The sequence below is a fragment of the Vidua chalybeata genome, chromosome 8 (genome assembly GCF_026979565.1).
Source record: "Vidua chalybeata isolate OUT-0048 chromosome 8, bVidCha1 merged haplotype, whole genome shotgun sequence".
NCBI classification, from domain to species: Eukaryota; Metazoa; Chordata; class Aves; order Passeriformes; family Viduidae; genus Vidua; species Vidua chalybeata.
Window position 1 is genome coordinate 15,700,047 of NC_071537.1, and position 16,678 is coordinate 15,716,724.

At 37.0% G+C, this 16,678-nt stretch overlaps 1 protein-coding gene across 7 annotated transcripts in view; it reads right to left on the bottom strand.

The window, feature by feature from the left end:
* Positions 1 to 16,678, bottom strand: part of CPEB3 (cytoplasmic polyadenylation element binding protein 3) — an 81,021-nt gene that overhangs the window by 57,783 nt on the left and 6,560 nt on the right. For 6 of the 7 annotated variants that reach the window (XM_053948781.1, XM_053948777.1, XM_053948776.1 and 3 more), the window contains exon 2: positions 14,324 to 15,234. In XM_053948781.1, the coding sequence (XP_053804756.1) occupies positions 14,324 to 15,223 (900 nt within the window). In that variant the 5' untranslated portion in view covers positions 15,224 to 15,234. Of the gene's footprint in view, positions 1 to 14,323; positions 15,235 to 15,461; positions 15,554 to 16,678 lie in introns of those variants that run through there. The other variant, XM_053948779.1, reaches the window with a different exon arrangement.

The following is a 16,678-nucleotide window of genomic DNA, read 5'->3' on the forward strand; positions in this document are numbered from 1 at the left end:
TTGGCTGGACAGGATTGCTAAGCATTGCCAATGAAAGTCAATGGAAGCACAGCTTTGAATAAATATAGGGTAAAGTGCCAGCACTGTTTCAAACAGGGCTCACTCACTCTGTTCTAGCACCTGCAGCACAGGTAATTACTAAGAACACAAGGAAAACAAGTTTGTCTTGTTCCAGTATCTCAATTCAAACTAGCAAAACCAACAACTGAAGGAAAAAAAAAAAAAAAAAAAAAAAAAGTATTCTTAAGTTTAGCTTGGGACATGCTCAATATGCCATGATGGTACACGTGAATGATCACATACAGCATGCTCTAAATGCTTGCTGGGCAGTCCTTCACTTCTCACAGCTTCAGGTGGGATGCAATCCCACTTGCATTCTCGGGAAGTAAAAAAAAAAGTCTTTCAAAATATAGGAAATCTGAGGAATATGGTCACATGGTAAAGTGAAATTATCACTGTCAAAAAATAAAAATTGTAAATAGCATTACATCCTTTGCAGCTTGGTGCTGGAATGCTGCCAACAACAACATGACTGACAACCCAGATACATGCAGAACTAGAGCAACCAGAAATTTCAGTAATTTCTTCCTTATATTGGATTTAACAAAAAATTGAAATAAACCAAAACAAATAAGAAGACATAAAATGTAGGTAGGATGGAACAATAGGGTAAATTTGTCTATGCCCATAATGAGGTATAGCTAGTAACACCAAGTCTTAATGGAATTTTATTTGAATTCCACTTTCTTTTTTACCTTTCCAGCTAATTTTGGGTGGCAGTAAAATAAGGTGGATTTATTGTGTTCCTTTACTGGTACAAATTGGGCAATGTTTTCTTATGTTATTGTTGCTCTTGGAATGTGCACAGAACACATCAACTTCTTATATATTAGTCTTTTCTCAACATGACCAACTGTAGCACATTTTATTTTCATAGGTGTTTGGAAGTTCACTGGGCAAAAGGTGAATTTTTTAAAGCCTATTTACAAGGCTTCTACAAAAAAAAAGGAAGATTAATATGCATATAAAACAATATCTAACTGTATAAAGATTATGGAAAAATTTCCATGTAATTTGAAAAATAATATTTCAAAACTCTAGTAAGTATTTAGTCACCTTCTCTGTGTTATATAAACTTTTATAGTTAGCATGCAAGAACTCGGACTGAATCCAAAAGCCTTGAAAACTTGACCTACTCAAGCAATTTTTCCACAAAGAAAGGTAAAGTTGTATTCAAACTTTAACACCTTATAAATTCTGAGTTCTAAAATATTTTAGTGACATGTCAGTAATTTTTATTTTCAGATTAACTAAAAAGCACAGAAATATGAAGAGATACAATCACAATCTGTATTATATAGAATTACAAAAACTAATAAGATTATATTATTTGGTTCAAATGTCCCTTTATTTTGCAGTTGAGATTCCCTTTTTGCACACCCTTAATGTTCATGTTCAAAATATATAGAAGAAAGTTCAGTCTTTATAGCTATAAGACTTGGCATCATACCCACTAAACTTGACTATCCTGTCACGTTCCTGAATATTCAATATTTGCTTGCAAAGTAGGGGAAGAAAATAATTCCGTTTACCCTGCATTTTCCTAAAAACAGCTGATAACTTAGTTCTTCTCCCAATACACATTTTTATAATATGCCACGCACACTATTTACATGAACACTAGTGTTATTTCTCCATTCAACGACAGTCAAGCACAAAGAGTCAACTGCTCCGATGGGGAACACCATCTTATACCTTGCTTCCATCTTTGCAAATAGAAATATCATATAATACAGTTAATATTTCAAGCATCATCTTTTGCCATGAAAACAATTGAACAGCGTATTTCAAAAACCCAAACAAAAACCCCACAACAACAAACAAAATATCAGAAGAATCAACAAAACATCTATTCTTTTTACAGCCATTACACTACTGTAGGGAATGATCTGCAGACGGTACAACTGACTGAGCAGAGCAGTGACAGGATTTATGTTTAGTCATATTTTGTTCAATGTGATGCTTTAGATAAAAATCTGCTCATCAGTCCTGCTGCTGAATGCATCTCAAAAAGCTGATGTATCCACTTTCTATTATGGTTACTGATTCCAGTAACAAACAGTTCTAACACTTGTAAAATATAGGATTAAAGTAGTTACACCCAAGATGACCATCAATTCACAAAAACAAGCAAGTGGAAAAAAAAAAGATGTCAGCAGTAGAATTTATAAGCCCATTCATTATACCCTTGAGCTATTAAAATGACATAATTTAACTGGTTCATTGGCCTGCTGTGCAGGAGTTCAGCACTGATAAGTTACCTTTGGGCTTCTACCTCTCTGTTCAGTAGAACGTTGCCTGTGTCCCATAGCAAGGAAAAAGTAACATTGACCTAAGAACTCCCTGCCAGACAAATCAGCACAAGTGCAAACCTCTAATCACAAAATGAAAGCACTGCAGAGATGCAAAGGAAGAGGGAGTACTGGGGATGCTACAGCACGAAAGGATCAGAATAATCCCATTCTGCAGGCTGGACCACAGAATGTAACAGACAGTGGAGACATGTTGTAAAAGGAAGCTATTGTCTCAAAGATTTACAGTCTGTCTGTGGTATGAAAGCCTAACGAGACAAAATGGGAGATAGAAAAGAACACAAGTAATCACTGTCAAATAGATCTCTGAGCACCATTGCCCAATAGCTTCATTTACTATGGCCACCAAGGAGACTCAAGGATTTCTCTGAAACAGTGGTTTTATCTATAGTTACTGATCATCAGTGACAAGGAATATATTGGTAAGAGGGGAAAAAGTGTCACTGAAATGTTTAAACCTGATGACAAATAAAATATTGTCTCTCACCCTAAACCACAGCGCTTTTAAGCACATAATATTTAACTGGCACATTCCATGTCACACTCCTGTTCCATTTCTGTTGTGCTCAGGAAATAGTGCCTCCTGACAAAAATCTTGTAGGTGCCAGAACTCCAGTAGCTATTTCAACAAAAGAGAGATACCGCATTTCATCTGCTCACACAGGACAAGATCCTCGCCTACAGGTCTGGAGAACTGTCTTAAGAGAGGACAGCCATGTTCCATTTCAGAAGAGGAAATGGTACAGTGGGGATCATTGGCCATAAGGCCTGGGAGGGAACTGGGGCTATTCACCAATATTTACTCATAGGCCTAAAGCAGGCCAGAAACATTGGCAATGAAAAACAGCTCCCAGAGAAGACAAGGAGGTGATGTCACCTTTGCAGTGTGACATCACTTTGCATCCAGCAGGATTTAACAAAAAAAATTAACCTATTAGTTGCAATATACTTTTAATTACTAATTACTTACCAATTACTCATGTGAACTACCCAAGTCCTAACTTTATACTATTATATAGCACGATTAATATGTATGATAAATTGTGGCAGACAACCACCCACTCTGTCTCCTTCTTCCTAAAAGGATTGAGAATAGTCAGGTAGCAACTCTTGTCCATCCTGGGACTTTATCAAGGACATAATCAATCACAGAATCCCAAACTGCCTCAGACACCTTCATGTAAGGGAAATAAAACTACAGGCTTTCTCAAGCTGTGCACCTACTTCTAAACATGAGCTGAAAACTCCTGCATAGCCAGTGAAATACCAGGCAAAACCTGACCTAAATTGTCGTGTCATTATATCAGAAACTCTAATTTAAAAATATTTGCTAATACATATTTGATCATCAGCAAAATTACCAAAGGCTGCATATATGGAACTGAGCAGGCAGGAAACAGCAGACAGTAGCAATCCAAAGACACTTGTAACATCAAGCTCCACTTAGAGGAAGGAAAGACAGAAGCAGAGCAAAAAAATCCCAGTCCAAAATTATGTTTAATTAGAAGCAACTCTTCAGATCAATTATATGCAAGCAATTCCATTTCAGATTAAATTTTATAAACAAAGGAATTTTTCCAGTGCCAAGTACTGAATCATACCACATATGAAAAAAAGAGTTCAATTTAATAATAAATTCAAAATTAATTACTTAAATATATTGCCTTCATATGATAATATATTAAAATAGTAACTGAAACACGCTATGCATACTTCCATCTTTTATTGCTTAAGGGACTTAAAGGCATAGAGGATATGAGGATAATAATAACTAACTATATCATGTATAAAATGCCTGAATGCTTACGTTAAAATCCCTTAAAATAAGCAGAATAAAAAATTCTTCCCCTTAGATAAGAAGAGGCCATGAGCAGTTGTGTTGTCAGGTAGGTGTTATGCATTCAAATTACTGCTGCACATTTGGATTTAATTAAAATAATTCAGAAATCACTTACAAGACACAAGTACAAGTGTGAACAGCCAATTAACCAAAAGGAAACCTTCTTTATGCAGAAATTGAAAACCGTATTCATAGGAGCAGGAAAAGCACTTTCCTTTTACATCATAAGAGCTAAACTGATTAGCACAGATTGCTCCAGACAGGAAAAATGTCTTGACATAAAAGCCTACCTGATTTGCAACAGAATTCTTTTTTTTTTTTTTTTTTTTTTTTTTGCACAGCATAATAAAAACTGACAGGCACCTTAAGAAAATGTTGCTACAAGGAAAGAAGCAGGATGTTCAGCCACTTACACATATTCAGGGAAACCGTAAGAAGGTCAGCATGAATACTTTCAATAACAAATGTCTAGGGAAAGCCTAGCAAGACTGAGAAAAAATTTTTAAAACACCAGAAGTCAGGAGAAAATAATGTAGCCTCTATAACTGCTCTTCACAGTCATAGAGGAAAATCAGGTAAACAAGCGTAAATAGAGAAGACAGATAAATAGTAAGAGAAAGCAGCATCATCTATCCAACTCGGTAACTGATGAGGAGCACGGCAACATCGTAACCAAAAGGAGCCAGAGTCAGTAAGGCCGTCAGTGGAACCACTAAAGCTAGTCCAAGTAACAGTGTCAGTACTGTGTATATCTGACCAGCAAAATAAAAATGAAAGACCTACAATAACTGAAGCAGGGTATGAAACTACAGATGACAAAACACTGTTTCTAGCTTTTATGACTGAAATTCAAGGATTTTGTCTCTAACGAAGTACAGTGCAGAAATAATGTAGCACTGTGCATTATTGACACAATATCCTGGAAAAGGTGATTCCTTCTTGAAAGATTAGGATATGGCTGATCTAAGGAGGATTTCCACAGAGCGTTTCACATGCTGCTACAGGCAAAGTAACCACATAAATGGAAACAAAAAGTAAGCAGTGCAATTGAGGTAAGAAAGAAAATGGCAAAACGGGAAAGAACTGCTATTGCTCAAGAGAATCTGCTAAAGAAGTGTGAATAATGCAGTTTCTTAAGGGCAAATCTTGAGACCAGTTTCGTTGAGATCACTTGAGATACTTGAAATGAGTAATGTTGGTATTAAAGTAGAAACATAATAATAATATTTACAAGAGATCATCAACCCAGAAGAGATAAGCTCATCATACAAAAAGAGCAGAAGAACTGCAGCAAAGCAGACTGATATTTAATAGCACTAACTACAAGGTCACGATCTCAAGAACTCAATCTTCACCATAAAGCAGGACCTCAACAATCAGTAAGAATGACACACAAAATAGAAATACAGGAGATTTTTAGTTGATTTCTGGACAATTATAAACCACAAATATAAATGTTATGTGTGAAAAGGTAAATAAAATTGTAGGTTGTATGAAAAACTATGCATTTCATAAGGTTGTCTTTTGCATGCCTGTATTCATAAAAAAAGTTATTTTCACTGTGTTTGTGAAATCACTGTGGTTGTGAAATCATTTTTTTAAATGATTTCTCCTTACTCTACATGTCCAGTGGAGCCAAGGACTGAGCCCCATTTTGAGACATTCACCAGTTCAAGTTTATATTCAAACAAAGCTACTGTGCAAGCAAAATAATTTGCAAAAAAACTTTCCAGTTCCTATACAAAAGTGAAGCTTTTCAAAAAACCTGTAAAATGTACTACAATCCATTTTCAAGTACTTTTGAATGGCATACACAACATTCGATCCTTCTCCCTTGCCTAGCAAGAAAAAGTTGTTATATAAGTAATCTACTACTTTGTAAAACCATGTCAGAAGAGCGTGTTTCTGTTTAGACAAGGGAGGTGAGACTGAAGGAACTTGCATCAAAACATCACCTGTAAAATCTGCTGACAATTATGGCTGATTTTTTTACTTAGAAGTGACAGGCACAGCTTCACTTAGCCACCTGAGGACCCTCACCATAAATGCTGAGTCTGATCCAAACTTTTCAAGATTTTATTTGCAGAGATTCTCATCTGCAAAAAGTGCATGAGTATATTGTCATGTTGCATTGCCATATTTGAAAGTGCCACAGCTCCCCTTCCATTCTATACTATTAAAGTCCTACTTTTTCTTGTTCCTGACTTCTGTTTCCTCTACTCTCTTGTTCTTTCTTAGTCTTCTTACTCCACAGTCAGTTGCTACTTCAGGCTTTGTGAGTTTTAAGAAAAACCCTTTCAGTTACTATCAGAGGTCTCACTGTTCTCATTTTTTTTTTCAATTGTCATAGGAAGAAACAATATGATCCTGGAGAGAATACATGAGCAAGAGAATTCTTTAGTGAGGTGAAATAATTAGGTCAGACTGTTGTGGGCATCATGATATAAAACTGGAAGTTATCTTTATAAGTAGTTTTAAAAAATTTCAAACCCACAAAGTATGCTATAAACATTTTACACACTTGGTTATTACACACCTTAAAAATTACTAAGCAAATCAATAGATGACTTTAGATTTGCTTATACGCCATCTGTTGACATGCTAACAATCAGTTAATACATAAGTAATTTGTTAACCCTTTACAGATGTTAAGGTCATGCAGTAAATGGGAGTAACACTAGCTATGTCCATGTTAATTCATTAATGCTTTTAACACATCTCTTTCACAAAGCAAGATACTTTAGCAGAATGAAGCAGCAACTTTCAAAAAGGAATTAGGAAATTTTCATTTAATCCCAAACAATATTTAACCACTCAAGTGTTTTAAAACAAAATGTTTGCTCTGTTTATTTCAGCAATTTAAAGAAGAAGCCACAATTCCAAGGACTTTCTTTAAAAAATGAGTCTTGCTTGCAAAAAAGAGCCTCTCTCAGAGAATAAAACCCAGAGAGCTTTGGTGGGTGAACTTCTTTGTTGTCTGACATTTCTCATTAAATGATCAGCTTTAAGTTGCCTACAGTGTTGCAAAAATAGCTTTTCAGGATGAATCTTTTTAAGCTGAGCACCTTCACAATAATTCTACATCGAAAAGGTGAAATTCAGCAGAACATCCATTTATGACTATGATATAAAACAAGGACTTTTTATATAAAGTCCATGATAAAGCCAAAATTAATGCTTTTCTCATTTATGTCAGAAGTGTTTTTTTTGTCAATCTGTGTGAAAATCCATCCCAAGTCATACATTTTGGAAGTTCAGTTTGGGCATTGGGAAAGAAAATCAGTTCTGCATGTTCAGACTAAGTTATCACTTGGTAAAATGTCTAAATTTCTAGAATTCAGAACTTCTAGCCAGTATTTCTGAAAATTTCGTTCTCCCTGAATTTGATTAAACCTACTTTTAAAACCCCTCATGCTATTAATTTTAGACAGGACTAAGTGAACACAACTACAGGGATTTATTGTGCCTTCCTCTGTAACCTGGAGCTTGGACACAGAAAGTGGAATAGGGGAGGCCAACTCAAACAAGAAGCCTCATTGAAAAAAAGAATCAAAATTCAGGAACAGGAAGAAATAGATGTTTGAAAGCAGCTGAACAGTTCAAGGGTGGATAAAACAAAGAAAATGGGCCATGCCCACTGAAACCTATTGACAGTGCTCTGTACACATAACTTTCATTAACTTTGTTAAACCAAGAACAAAGAACAATAGAGTTGATCAAAAGCTTCTTAACTTGGGTGATGAATCATGTGAAGTTTATCATTCTAACATGCAACAGAATCTATGGTTTTGCTTAAGTAGGTTATTTAGACTCCAGGAGTTTAAAAGAAAACTGTTGCAAATTCTTGCATATTTTGCAAAGCCATCCAGAAAAAAAAAGAATTAGGAACAACAGGAGTAATACTTCTCCAGAATCTTAAAGATGTACAGAGAACAACATGCACAGTTGAAGGAAAAGTTGGTATCAAAGAAATGAAATATTTTGCTTCTTTTCCTTGATGAAAAAAATCTTAATTCCTAAGTAATTGCTATGTAGCAGGAACTGAAAATTTTCACAGGAACCAATTTGAGGTCTTCAATTTTTCATGCCTAATTTGAGATTCACACAAACAGTAAACTTAAGAGACTGCAGTGGATGTTCTGTTTTCAAATACCTAGATTCTAAATATTTCAGAAAAAATTACAATTTTTTTAGTCTTATCAGATTGAGCATTGAGAAGAAAATTAATTTCCCAAACTCTGTGCTTCTTATTTACCTCTGTAGAATGGACTTCACATCATCCCTTCAAACACTGTTGTGACAAAGCAGAGCAGTATCTATCCTGATTGGCACAGTGCTTCTCTCCTATTAGATCTTAGAAAAATTGACAACTCTATCTCTGGAATGAGCTTGAGAAACATGCAATAAAAGGACAAAGCCACTTTTCCACAACAAGGAGGAAAAGGAAGACATCAATTAATTGTGATTTACAAATGCTGCTCGTAGCTTGTAGGAAAAGACAGGATCATATAACTGAAACTTATGAAAATGAAAATATTGACCAAGTCTGAACAAACACAAGCAAAGTTTCTGTGACCTTTCACAACTTGCATTTTTAAAATTCTAAAATTTACACATAATAATAAAATGATTACACAAATGAAGATCTAATTCTATATACAAAAATTTTACATTCTTCTAACTACTGAGACAGCTGCTTAGTACCAGCATGTGCAGCATTCTAACAACTGCTTAAAAGCAATGCTTTTGTGAAATATGGAAAAATTATATTAAAAAAATAATGAAACAGAACATGGCAATGCTACCCTAAATTTAGGCAGAGAACGTATAAGATGTCACAATAGCCTAAAAACTGTGAAGTCTAGAATAGAAGCAAAATTCAGATGTGTACTCTTTAAGGTAAGATCACTTTCAAGCTTTACACTAAACAGTGCTATATTTTAGCTTCCCCTTAGTATAGGTCTGCTAGAAATTACTTTTGAGTGACCTTAATGAAAGGAGAGCTATTTTACCAACTGCTAACAAATGGAAATATTCATGATTCACTCAGCAAACTCTTTTTTTTCCTTGAAGAACCACTGGAACCTGAAAACACTACTTTTCCAAATCTCTCTTCCTCTTACATTCCATTCATAAAAGCAGTCTAGGCAAGTAGATGAAAACTGGGAGAGATGATCCAAGAAGTGAAATAGCAAAATTAACTCCATGCCCTTCCCCTTCCCTTCTACTGTTCCTCCCAGAGAAAGATAAATCCTTTATCAAATTTTTAAGACGGAATTATTGATTGACTGATATGAATACCTTTAATGTTTTTAAGGAAGTCCTGTCTATGTAGAGTTGATCAGAACATCAGCTGCCTACTGAACACAGACCTTTGCTCTACCTTGACAGATTAACTATGATTGATTAATTAAAATCAAAACTCTGATCAATAAGCAATTAGTGCTCAATCATCATACTTTGAATATAAAACAGCCATGTGCTTTTTCCTTGTACTACTACTATATTTTAGTGAATTCGAAAATGTAGACATTTACAATTCAATCAAATTTAAAATCTAACAAAAAATTGTAAAATACTTCGAACTACTTAGAACATCATGTGTCACTTGTATCTGTTACACTGGAAGACTACTGAGATACCACAAGATGTGCTCCCACATTTTAATATTCAGAATCCAGCTACAAACAGTGGTAGTTAATAGTACCAACAGAAGTATGTAAGAAAAGTTGGGGGGGGGGGGGAAGCAGACCTAGGTAATTTCCTCCTTTTTTTTTTTCCTTTCTGCCCATAAAGTTGCAGGCTGCCAGTGCTTGTACACCATCATGCAAGAAAAATTAACACTGGACTACATGTTAAGAAATAGTTTTTACAGTAACAGTAACACTACTAAGTGTGGTTACCTACTAAACTGCCAAGAAGCTAGAGTCCAGAACGACAAATTTAGACTAAAGAAATACAGTGTTTTAAAAATTAATCTTTAAATATAACTACTGCTGACTAAAAAAAACCCTCTAGATTTAAAAAAGGGTTTTAAAATTAGTCACCAGAGTGTATTAGCCAGTAAAACTCCTTTACTCATAAACACAGAACTTTAATTGTTACACTCATTAATTTTCCGATACCTGAACTCTACATTTATACGTATATACACACTTATATTTAAACACAAACTCACTGCGTGTTAGAATTGGCATTTTGTTTAAGTATTAAATATTGAAGTTATATATAATTCCTAAATTTAGCTTATAATTTTATCTGGTCCAGACTAATTCCAACTGAAAACAAGGAAGAAAAAAACAGTACACCAAAACAATTCCCCAAAAATCCTTTCTCAGTCTCCCTGCAAAAGATAGCATGTTAAAACTATCTTTATACACAATAAACACCACCTTTTTTATTTCTGCTAGAGAAATAGTTATCAGTAAAGCTGCCAACAATGGTTTGATGCATGCCAGAATCTTCAGAGCACAAACTGCAATGCATTTTTTGTTTTTAAAGAGCATTACTTGGAAAACCGCAAAACTCAGCACAGTTTCTGGAAAATTGTTACAGTGTTGCTATAATTAAAAATCCACAAGGTAGACACACTTAATTAGAATACTGGTCTGCAAACATTTACTTCCTCTCTATCTTCCCTGCAAAGAATTTCTTCTTGCCTCCAAGGGTCTATTTCAGGCAGTATCAATCCTCCTAACCCCACAAGCTGTGTCCCAATATCTTCACATGGCCAAAAGCCAAAAGAAATACACCATTTACCTGAGACAAGTGAAGGGAAAGAGAAGCTCAGAAGCAGGAGATGACAACAGATCTGTACAAGCCCCACCACTCTGCTGGAAAATGGACCTGAGCCACTGCCGGGAGAACGACGTCCCAGGGACAATCAGTTAATGGCAGCCTCAAACGCCAGAGCTGAGGATCACCTAACATAACAGCACAACACGACTGCTTGCCACATGACAGTCAGAGACCCTGCACCTGAACCACTCAGAAGCCAAATAAAATTCAGAAGAACAAACTGGCCATGTTTTTGTATTTCCTCTCTGGCCTAGTTCCACACCTGTTCCCATGATCTCGTCTCCAACTCTTACTTGCTACATTACATTTCATTCCAGACTGATCACTTCTCTTTTTCCTTTCAACTATCAGCTTTGTAGCTACATTTTTTTTAATATACATTGCAATTGATTTTTTCCAGTAAGTGTATGAATGTAGTCTCTCTCAAAGCATTTTTAGTGGCTTTTCCACACCAATCACAAGGTAAACTCCAGCAGAGCTCCTACCAAGTGGTATTTTAAAGCTTCTGGTATGTTCTGCAGCACAACTCCTTGGGACAGACACCAATTGGTTTTGACATACAAGATGCACTAAGGTATTACTCAAATTAAGGGATGAAAATATCTAGCATATTGCTTTATATACATGTTTTAAGAGAAATATTTTCAAATTGAACATTTTTTCCTAGAACAAGATCTATCAATAACTGAGTATCAACTGTCTTCAAATATTATAGACTCAGAACACAAATCTCAGTTACAGATCTTTTCTGATCAAAACCTGTGATCACTGCAAAGACCTGAACTACAAAACGGCTCTCCCTGATGTTATTTCAAACAGTGAACATATTAATAGTTTTCTTCTTTCCTAGAAAGCCTAATAATCCTAACATAAAATAACAGGTTAACACAAAGAACTTGCTAATGTGCATAAGCTAGGAAGTTTACTGGAAGGTATATCTAAAGTTGCTCAAGACCACACAGTTATGGAGGGTGGCAGATGTAAACGGATAAACCTGCCAGAACTACTTTATAGTGCTGACAAGCAGAATTTACTGTGTCAACATATTGCCCAATTTAGGGGTGGGGGGAAGAAGAAAAAGAGACAACCAGTACCTTGGCAGCAAATATTAAACTCTTAGACTAATTTGAATTTCATTTTTATCAGTGCAACTAAATAGTTGCCTCCTACCAATAGTAAGGTTTCAAGATGTCTTTGGCATTTCATTAAGTACAACAGCAATCAAGAGTAACCCAGATTACAATTTCTAATAAGCAAAATTCAACAGCTTGTATTGAAAAAAAAAAAAAGGAGCCTAATAGGAATAAAAATTACAAGTGTTCTGAGTCTCTGAAATCAGACTGGTATACCAGCTGGTGCTGAGAATAGCCTATGCATTTGCTTTCAGTTGAGCATGAAAATACCAGGTTAAATTCACAAAGAAGAAAACAAGTTTCCAATTTATATATTGGCTAATACTATAGGTTTTTTGAAACCTTAATTTCAAAATCAAAAGAACTTTTCTTTAAAAGCAGTTAGCTATTTTTTCCTTGTGATGAGTAAATATCTGCCAGTTTAATTTGTGACCATTTACAGCCACAATAATTAAGTTCTGTATTCATTAAAGATGCATCTCACTAACCAAACCACAGAAATAAGACCATCTACTGTTGTTTTCACTACTAATTCAAATATACCAAGATTTGTAATGTCTTACATGTAGACAATTCAGAATACTTGTAAATTGAAACACATTTCCCACTCCTAATAAATGACTGGGAGCTATTAGCTTTTGTGGTGCTGTGCTCTGTGCAACATAGTATTTACAGCAGGCGTATTGTGTCTAAAGTGTAATCTTCCTCCAGTCTTCAGTGCTTCAGAGACATTAACCAGCAGCTCACCAGAAGGCACTCCACCTTCATTTAGGGCAGCCAATAAAAAAATTGCAACTCTCCCTTTAAACAGAATGAAGCAGCAAAATGAAATTTCAGGGCTGAGTATAAGACCTGTCCTCTTTGACTAGGACTTGAAAGTGCATATATTTTACTTCAACAGTCTCCTAAAATAATGGGGGTGGGGATGCATTTGTTTGATTTCATTTTTTACTGTGTTTCTAAAACTAAGTGTCAATCTAAATGGTGTTCTTACCAAACTGGTAAGTTAAAGATGTTTGAGAGGTCATACTTTCTTGAGAAAACAACTACCTAAAGAGCAAGCATATATGAATGATTTAACTGTATTTCAAAGCAGAGTTTTGTCTGACACCAAAACATCTAACCTATAAAAGGTCTGAGATTCACTTCACCTAGTACAGATATGACTGCAAGTGCAAGCTCTGCTTTTTTTCAACTTAAAATGGATTTCACACCATGACAGCTTTCATTCTGCATTAAAATTGCAAATCTTCCATTTGGCCCAGTTTCAGCTGCAATTGATCTGCTTTGTCGTCATAGATTTAAAAAAAACAGTGAAGGGCACTGCAGCTTTAAATATTTCAAAGCTATGTAGCTAGTAAATAGACTCCATTGCAATATGGCTCTGAAGGTCGTGTCCTATTGTCTCTTTTCTCTGCAAATATTCTGAACAGCATAAAATGGTTTATTTTATACAATACTTTCCTGCCATTTCTAAATCATGTCAATTGTATTAGGCATTTCCTTACTGGAAAGGACAGCTACGCCACTCTTTCCATACACACCCACGCTGCTTTGAGATGTATTCAAAACGTCCACTGTGAATATAACAGCAGGGTGTATGTATTAGATGTACACAGCTTTTCATATGGATGCCTTATGTGAACAGACTCCCTGTTAAATCCCACCACAGCATAAGGACAATTAGTTATTGCAATGGTGATAAAATAATTAACTGAATTTCAGGTCAAGAAGCATCTTTGGTTAAAATTAACAGCCCAGTTAGAAAACTGAACCAGCAATTCCAGCATCTCAGCTTTCTCACATATGGGAGAACAGGAAAAAAAAAAAATCTAACATGGCACCAAGGGAACGTAGTCTGCCGAACCTGTTTTTCATGAAGGCTGCTACCTTTCAGATGCTAAAAAAAGAGCAAAAAACAACAAGAAAAAATCCCGTACACCACATTTAATAATAAGTTACAAGAAAAACACGACTTTGAACCTTAAGCTAAAATTGGAAATCTTTGTATATGCACTCCTTAGGTTCAACCCCACTTCTTTAATGTAAGGTGACTATTTGATGAAAACATGAGTTATGGAGATGCCACTCATACAGAACAGTAACACGAAACACAGCCCTGCAAAAAATAGAAATTTGTGATAGCTGTCATCATGCAGAAGGTGCGTGTAGTCATTTACCTGAAAAGGCAACAGATTGTTGCCATTGTCCGTCCTGAACGCGTTGTCTTCCATCCAGGATTTGGGGGTTAAGGGTGCAGCCCGTGGGAACTTCGGAGGGGCAATGACATTGCTGGAGAAGGGTTTTTTAAGGGGTGAAATGGGATTGAGGGGGGAGGGCACACCAACTCCCACTCCCACGCCAACCCCCACTCCAACTGCCCTTCGAGGGTCCCTACCAGCCTGCAGCCCACCCCAAGGGTTGGAAGGTGTACTCCAAGCCGCGTTTTGATGGTTATTCCAGCTGGAGGAGGAAGAAGAAGAGGCAGAGGAGGAAGACGGTTTGCTGGTCATGATGGGCTGATGGCTGTAAGCAGCATTTCTCTGGGCGAAAGGTGCCTGATTAGGACTCACAGGTGACCTCCGCTGCTGCTGCTGCTGCTGAGCTTGCTGCTGCTGCTGCTGATGTTGGTGGTGTTGAGTCTGAGCTAGGCCAATCTGAGGTGAGAAAGTGCCACCAAATACAGGGTTGACATGGTGTGGAAAATTCTGGAAAAGCATTGTCCCATTGACTGGAGTAATCCCTTGGAAAAAGCTATCATCCACCGTGTTTGTGGTCCCTGTAGACCAGGTGCTGCCAAACGAGGGAGACAAGGAGGTGCCGGCTGCAGGTTCTTGTTGAGGCTGGTGAAAGCTCAAGCCAGGCAAAATGGGAGACTCCATCTGCATCTTCTCCTTGCTATTTTGGGAAGGAGCCGATGTGCCGATACTAGTCACTGAACTGCTGTCTTCTGGTTTGGGTGTCTCCGACGAGATGGGTGTAGAGGGGGCTTCTGCTGAGTTTGGATCTTGCTGCTGCTGCTGCTGCCGCTGCTGCTGGGGCTGGGCTTTGCTTTTGTCCATCAGTAAATCATCCTGCATGGTTTGCGCAGCTGAAACAGTAGGGGAAAAAACCACAAAGACAGATTATTAGCATTGTCATTCATACCACAAGTCAGTCTGTTTTAATCATTTGCCAGCCAAAAATCTCGTCCTATTGCTAGTACTATGCTACAGCATATTGCAAGGCAAACCCGTAATCTTCCCCCTCCCCCATTTAGGAATATGTAACCTTTGATCGTGCTAGATTGCCCTTAAAATATTTTTTAAGATGCTTCACCCTTTTTGATGCCTTGTTTCCCTTCAGTCTAAATGAGAGATGTGCTTATAGGGCAGAGATATACAGCAATTTCGCCACGTCTCTTTTCTCTTACACCGGAACTCAGAGCTCTCACCCTGCAATGAGAAACTGATTCTGGTTCCTGTTTTTCCAAGCACCCTCCTCCTCCACCTCCTCCCCCTGGTTATTTGCATACGTCAATAAATACTGCTGCGTCCTTCAGCAAGGTTAAAAAGACACCAGTCTTCGCTCTTCTCCACCCCCTTTTCTATTAGGGGACCTTTAAAGGAGCCGGGTACCGATTTTCCTTAATTAACAAGCAAGCTTGCCGTGATTGAGGTTTATCAGAGCGAAAGCGCACAGGGACGCTCGCTGATACGGGAGCGGCTCCTCGCTGCACAATCGCTTCCTGCCCGTCCCTGCGCCCAGCCCGCGCCGGCTCCGGGCAGCCGAGGCGATGGCACAGCCGGGAAGGGGGGCCGGGGGGCGGAGACACTTCGCGTACAAAGCCACCGATGGGTGTTGGATTTGCCTTCGGTGACCTTACGATCTCTCCGCGTAAAACGCTGTTTTACATCAAAGCAGTCCTTTACTTGAAGGTATAGCTATCTACTCGCTCTATTTATATACATACCCGCTCTATTTATACACATACATATGAAATCATCGGTGATTTCTCCATTAGAAAACCGTAAGGTCAAAATCAGCAGACCGGAGAGCTATTATTAGACTATGATCTTTCTAATGCTTTCAAATGAAATATAAAACCAGGGAAAATCGAAATATTTACAATACAGACATGCTGCATGTTAAAAATCATCTTTCTATGCACAAGACAAAGACTAGTGATGCAAATTATTTGCTAAATCAATACATAAGTTCAAACTTCAGAAAGGAAATGTATGTGGAATGGTTGAGGCTTATATATGCTAGAAAATGTGCTCCATATGAAAAAGGGCAGATCACATAATTTTATAATGATTTTGAGACCCAGTAGTACTAATGCAATACAGACATAAATGAACAGCAATTGTATGAAATCACAACAGAAACCTCCACATTTTGCAGGCTTTTAGTCTATTGAGGAGATCATTCTTAATCTCAGCAGTATTTTAAATGAGCCCCAAATCACTTACTTTCATTGAGTAACTGTGCCAAAGATGGCCATCGCTGAATACCTAACTGCATTGCTATTGAGTTAATCATATGACATTTAC